We start from the raw sequence: 7176 nt of genomic DNA on the forward strand, positions 1-7176 counted from the left end.
AATTTTGTTCTGATGCTCCTGCGGATGTGAACATTAGTTTATGCTGAGTCGTCCTGTGGCTGAGAGTTCACCGACGTCGCATAAATATTAAATGTGGCATGTTCCAGTTGGAATTTGCTAGCATAAATTGTTCCTCGATTGTATAACTAATTACTACGGTAATATGAATAAAAGATTTTTTTTTTTGATATCATATTAATTCATCAGTTATTTTAAAAACTTAAACTAATAAAAAATTTATATTTGTTATTGGAGTATTTCTCCGATTCAATCTCGAGATCCATTTGCAATTGACCCTAGCTAAGCTAACAAACAACTGATTAATTAACCACCTACCAAGCTAGTAGTTATTGCCGATGTTATGCTGTTATTGGAATTAGTCAAACGAATGGGATTGGCCCTTATATTCGGATAATGCTGGAATATGCTCACATTCAAGGTCCATAGGTAATTTCACTTCCATTGGATTAAAATTTGGGATTCAAGTTACAGTTGACGGACTGACTCGCTTAAGAGTCTAAATTAAAGCTGACAAATTGCTAGGTAGAACTAGAAGATGATCTGATTCTTTCCAATTTTGCATGGAAGCCCTTATTAGACAACTTATCCAATAAGAAGACCTCAAGAAGCTCCAAGGATCTTAGATCCTCAAAGTTAATGAATGCTTCAAGTCACCAACATGAAGTATATGCGAACCTAATGCCACCTTCCTGTTCCCAAGCTCATCCACCAAGCTCAAGTCCTTGCAAACGTCAACTTTGAACACTACGTTGCTCTCGCCTTTGGGGCCCAAGAAAACCTTCTCGAACCCTAGCAGATGCTTCCTTGGTGCGTTGTGCACCGAAGGCGGCGACGAGAAGAGGAAGACGGTGTGGCTCCCCGGCATGCTACCGGAATTCTTAACGCGGAGGTGGATGTCGAAAGCTAGGTTCTCGCAGTGGCCGCCGGCTAGGTCGACAGACTTGCACGTCTCGGAGTAGCACGTATGCCCTGCTTCTAGGGGGATAGAAACTTGCTTGGGGGCTCGGACTAGGTGGTGAGTGTGCTCGGTATAGCTCAATCCATCGCCGAAGGTGTAGACAGTCTCGCCGGTGTAGAACCGGTAGGTTCGACCCGGGAATCCGGTCGACGGATTCGGCCTCATGTGCATGTCGGCCATGGAGACGTTATCGGCAAAAGACTGAGGGTACCATGTCACAGGCAGTCTTCCACCTACGTGATGAACCGAAAAAAAAACCCCAATTATTTCATATTTGATATTAGATAGTTGAGGAGTCTTAGATATAATTGACATAAGAATTCAGAATGGAACTTACTTGGACTGTAAGATCCAAATATGATGTCAGCTAATGCCGCCCCTCCGGCCTCACCGGGGTACCCTACCCAGAGGATGGAGGAGATATAGTCGCTAGATTTCGCAAACGATATGTCGAACGGACCGCCGGACATGATGACGAGGATCACCGGGCCCTTGGCGGCTTTCGCCACCTCTGTTATAAGCGTCGTCTGTTGTCCGGGGAGGAGGAGGCTAACCCGGTCGAGGCCCTCCCTCTCGATGGACTGGTCAGCTCCGACGACCAGGACTGTGGCGTCCGCTTGAGCTGCCGCTTGCTTCGCAGGGTCCAATTGGAGGCTATTGCCGGCACAGGCGATGTTGGTGCAGCCGGGCTGGTACACGGTGTTGACGATTGCTGATAGGCCTTGCAGAGGTGTTACGTAGTTGCACGGTGTACCTTCACAACAAAAATTTGCAAATAACACTCTATATTTAAACAAATTTAAGGTCCAAAAATGTTGTGTTTGATTGAAAAAAATATATATAATACTCCCAAAAGAGTATTTACCTTCGTAGTTACCGATCATGGTCTTGGTGACGTTGGCGTTCGGGCCGATGACAGCCATCGATTTGATGGACGTGGGATGCAGCGGGAGTGCGTTATGGTTGTTCTTGAGGAGGACGATGCCTTGCCTGGCGGCCTCACGGGCCAGCTCCTGGTTCTCCTTGGTGCACACGTCCTTGGGGCCCAGCCCACCGTACGGTAGCTTCCTCGGATCACCGTCGAAGAAGCCCAAACGCATCAAGACCACAAAGTTATTGGTGATGGCCTTGTCCACCGCAGACTCATTTAATTTACCACCTTGGATAGCAGGCAACGTGTGCTGGCCCAAGAAGTTACCACAGTCCAGATCAAGGCCTGCCAAAATTTTGAAGTTGTTTTCTTTCTTTAAAACAAAACTTCCACTGTATAACACTAGAATGGATAGGCTTTTGTTAGGGGATTATACTTTAGATCATCAACTACATCAGACAACCTTAGACCCACACACACACACACACATCTTGCCCCAAAGTTATCTAAGATTCGGATGCAGATGTACACCCATCTGCTTAATGAGCATATTGGTAGCGATTGGAAGGAAAAGAGACAGACCATTGTTTGGATTATATGGAATCAAACACAAATACACAATCCATCGACCTATTCACATAAAAGAAAATTTTGTCTCTGTTCTTTCTTTCTTGGACCAATTGTCTGACTCTATTCCAAAATGCAATCTGTGTTGAAGCAATTACCTGCCGAGATTGTTATGGCAGCGGCATCCTCCGGGGTTTTGGTGTAGTGTTGGCTATTGTAAAGAACATCAACTGAATCGCAATCAGATACGATATACCTGAGAGAAAAGAGAAAGAGAGTCAGATACTTCACTATGTAAATGGTTGTCTTCTATATCTTTCTTTCTTTTACGATGTAGCCTTGTCTCACTGACATTTATGTAATTCTTATACAATAATAAGAGATTAAAAAGGACGAAAAGAAGAGAATAGAAGAGACCCATTAAGATTCCAGTCTCCTCTAATGGTTCCAGACAGTAGGCCAGAGTCTGCACAACTAGGGACACCATTGACTTGGTTGTAGGAGCACATGACGCTGGCCACATTCCCATCAATTACGCAGCTCTTGAATGGAGGTTGAAAGGTATCATCCATGTCCTGCTTTGTCACCTAACACCACAAGAATAGATAAAATATAACTAATATAGAAGTTTAAGAGCAACCATCATAGCTAATAGGACACCACACACACATAAACAATTCCATTGCCTGACAACGGGGCACACTTTATTAGGAATAACGAGTGCTTATGTGCATATATCTCCAATAAAATATTGCTTGCTTTTCGGTTCATGCACGAATTTTTTAGTATCTTATCTCTATGCTGATTTTAAAATGACATGCCTGTCAATATACGGTACAAAGCTATCTTTTTTAGGGTATAAAGGTGGTTTTGTATTATTGTAGTATTATATACCGTCGATGATGCTCTGTCCAAGATCTTGCAGTGTTGGGCAGTGACATTGGAATTATATCTGACTACATAGGTAAGAATATAACAGTATATCAGCAATATGTTAGTTTTTTTCACTGTTTGCCAAGACATCAATGTTTCAGCGGATGAAGAATAAAATTTATGCACATAAATGCAAGTATAGGTTGAGGCCACCGGTGAATCAGAGGATATTTTAGTTCTCCAAAAATGTAACGATCTACTGTAGGTAATGTGTTCCTATGAAGGTATCAGACAACAAAGAGTTGTGAGGACCATCAGCAAATAACTCAGATTTTGAAGGTTGTGTGCTTTAAGCAATGACACAGAGAAAGTGATTGATGTTATTTGGGTTAAGAGACCATGGGATATGCCAAAAACACCACCTTTCACCTAGAAAACCACTAGTTAGTTATGACTAGACAAGAACACATACCAGGAAAAGATGCTGATGTATCATTTACATGCAAATAACAAATACAATTCCATTTTCATGAAAACAAAGAAAAAGAAAGTCTGAGGAGTAGTTTACCACAGCGTTGAAGGTGAAACGTTGGAATCCTTTCCAATTATCTAAATCATAGGCAGTGTAATGCTTGCAACAAGCAGCAACCTTCAGCTTTTCTGGATCATCAGCATCTTGCAATCCCCTGACATAACCTGCGGCATACGTGCTTGCGAGCAATGGATCTTCTCCAGGTGTCTCTTGACCTCTTCCCCACCGAGGGTCACGAAATATGTTGACATTCGGGCTCCAGAATGTTAGCCCTGCGAGACCGACATTGTGCATTGCCCGGGCTTCGTTTGAAACCACCTAGAAGTAACATCATTAACAACATGTCAGTCTGTTCTCAAAATCTGATCGATGGTAAAAATAGTACACTATAACCGCAGTTGTGAGTAAAATTTCGTGCACTATTATTTGAACAATATTGTTTAAGTTATCACTAGTTACAGACTTGCAGCATCTTCATCACGAGTTACAGTCCACAAAAAAAGGAAAGTTAATTGCCACGCAAATATTGTGAAATTTGCATTTACAAAGCTGGTGGGAGGCAGAGGTACCAAAATTAGGGACCATTAGCAAAAGCACCCTTCCATTTAATCACCCAAGAGAGTGACATCTCAACTGTTAAGTGGGCACAAAGGAGATGGCCCACAGTTAGATGGGCAATCTTCAGATCCATACGAAACAGAGTTGCCTAAGAGACAGAACATATATGAATAGACATCATGTATATGAATGTGAGGAAGACAATGAAGCTGGAAACAAATTGACTACATCTCCAAATGTAGATCCGTATGATTGAGGTCACATTCACAAACCATCTTTTGTACTTTTGCACGTAAAAATTCATTAAACATAAAACGCAATTGGTTGTATTAAGAGATTTTAACAACCCATATTAGTAAAACAATTGACAGTCGAGATAAGCAAACTACGGCAAAGCGAAGAACTTCCCATCCACGCTATTGGGACTCTAATGCAAGTCAAGTTATCCAATAGAAATGCACAGTAAAAGGGAAAGGAATAAAGCAGCAAAAACATCAGCCTTGGAACATGATCCTATTTTACACTGCATTGCGCAGAAAGGAAATTCTTAAAAGAGATTATCCAGATGCCAAAACAAGAAAAAGGAAATCCCAGCATCTTTAGTAAATAAATTGTGAGAAACTTCCATTTCTTCAGCACTGACATCTCTAATCCAAGACGCACGTTCTAAACAAATAAGGAATTCTGTCGACTGATCAAAGCCTAGGCCAAATAAAAGTGCTATAATAATGTGGATAGGATAAAGCTTGAGAGGCCATCACTCCTGCTAGCAGAAGAAGACCCATCTCTAGATCTCAAATCCAAAACAACCATCTAGTGCAGTAAGATGAAATCATTGAAACCAATGCATAAAGATCTCACCTTTCCAATGGCTTTAAACAGGGAGGCATTGAACGATGCCGCAGTGAGAATAACCTGAGGGAAACTAGTCGCCCCAGGAACGAGGGGTGAAAACTTCGTCCCGGGTCCGACGTAGGAAACGCCGTGCAAAGCCTCCGACCACCACTCATAGCTCGGAATCCCGAGCCTGCTAACCGCCGCTGCCTTGTTTACCAAAAACCCCACCTTTTCCTGCAATGTGAGCCGCTTCACTAAGTCCTCGGCCCTCAGTGCCACGCTCAACGACGTGTTGCAGAATCCAAGACTACCCAAGGCCGGATTCGAAGCGACATCGCAGGCAAAGATTGGATTCTGGGCTAAAACGCATCGAGAACCCAGAAAAGAGAGGAGAGAAAGCTCAAGAATGAGCCAGAAAAGAATAGATTTTTCCCCCATTCTCCAGACTATGCACACAATGGCTTCCAGTCGTGGTTGCGCCGCGAGGATTTATAGCACAACCCGTGAAGGAAGAGGGAGGGAGGGAAGAGGGAGATGGGCGTCCAACTTTTCGAGTCCGTGAGTGTTTCCAGCTATTTTAATCTAATTGCTTTCCTCTATTGGATAATTGAAATACAGATTGGCGAAGTGGGGGCCAAAGGTAGGAGTGATTGCTGTTGGATGGCATTGGAATGAGATGGATCCTCGTAATTATTAGGAGATTAATGGCAAGTCCTCATGGTAACAGAGGAAAGCACAGTGGAGCTACGGCTTTGCTGCTCTGTTCTATTCTCTCACGTGAAAACAGGAACATATGACGGCTAATTCGGATCGGCTTGTAGCCGACGGAGTCGCCTACAGTTGGCTAGGAATCATTTCTGTGTCTTTTATGTTAACTATAATGAGAACGATCCTCTCAATACTCTTTTGGTATACAACATTATCCAAAATTGACTCAGAAAAATAAGGCAAAAACGAATGACAAATTAGTGACAGCTAAATAGTAAATCAACCAACATTAATATGTTTTATAATAAGACATATGGTATAATTATACATTTAATGCAATGAGACAGAGAAACTTATATTTATAAGATAAAATAACTCATGCAACATAAGGTGTGAGATTACTGCCATCTATTCTTTTCTGCTTTCATTTTATACCATTGTCTTTTATTCTTATCCTTTTTCAGAGTATACACAGAGCTCCATACCCTATTCCTCTCTACTCTATACCGGAGAAAGAATAGGGCCTTCGTAGATGAATAATTACATGGAATAGTTATAGTGAAGCATTATGTCAGTTGGAGAACAACAGCATGCAAGTATGGAACACGGGGGCGGCTCATGCGCGAGACAAAGCCAAGCCAAATTAGAATAAGAAGTAGGATAAGTCCAAAGGATAAAACTGCCCGTGATTGTATTCCGGGCAGGGGAGCCATTTCTATTCTATCCCGCGCTATACAGTACTGCGGGACATCAGGTCTCGTGAGTCCACGGTCCGGTCCGGTCAGCCCTCGCCCAGAGCACGAGCCAGCTCTGATGCCTAATTGGGTCGTTTGGCCTGGTCCTAAGGCTACCATCTGGCCCCACCCTTTTTGACGCCCTCCGATTGATCGCTTTCCCGCCGAAGGAATTAATTCGTCCACGCGGTTGTTATATTTTTATTTGGGGGTTTTTTTTTTGACTGATTTAGAATTATTGTTAATTATGATTAATTTTTAACAGATAGTTTTTATTTTAATCATAATTAGATACACTTAACTAACATAATGATATTTTTAAAAACCCATAATATTTTCAGTGGCAATTATAACATTTTTAAAGAATATAATTATACTAATAATATTTTTTTCTACAAATTTTTTGTCATGTTAAATTGATACTGTTTCTTGCTCTATTTGATACGTATCTTTGTGCAAGAGTGCTCTGCCTCTAGTTCCATCTAATAAACTTTTATAATTGTTCTAATCAAGAGAA

General features: G+C 41.9%; 1 protein-coding gene across 1 annotated transcript; it reads right to left on the bottom strand.

Moving 5' to 3' along the window:
• Positions 1–444: 444 nt before the first annotated feature.
• On the bottom strand, positions 445–5787 carry LOC140777776 (beta-D-xylosidase 4). Its single transcript, XM_073122117.1, has 7 exons — positions 5242–5787; positions 3859–4140; positions 2835–3004; positions 2576–2673; positions 1845–2195; positions 1317–1733; positions 445–1212 (listed from the first exon to the last, which is right to left on the bottom strand). Exons 1-7 carry the CDS (start codon positions 5653–5655, stop codon positions 641–643), a joined length of 2304 nt encoding a protein of 767 aa, XP_072978218.1. The 5' UTR covers positions 5656–5787; the 3' UTR covers positions 445–640.
• Positions 5788–7176: the final 1389 nt, after the last annotated feature.

This window comes from Typha angustifolia, chromosome 15 (genome assembly GCF_048772165.1).
Source record: "Typha angustifolia cultivar Huaian chromosome 15, ASM4877216v1, whole genome shotgun sequence".
NCBI classification, from domain to species: Eukaryota; Viridiplantae; Streptophyta; class Magnoliopsida; order Poales; family Typhaceae; genus Typha; species Typha angustifolia.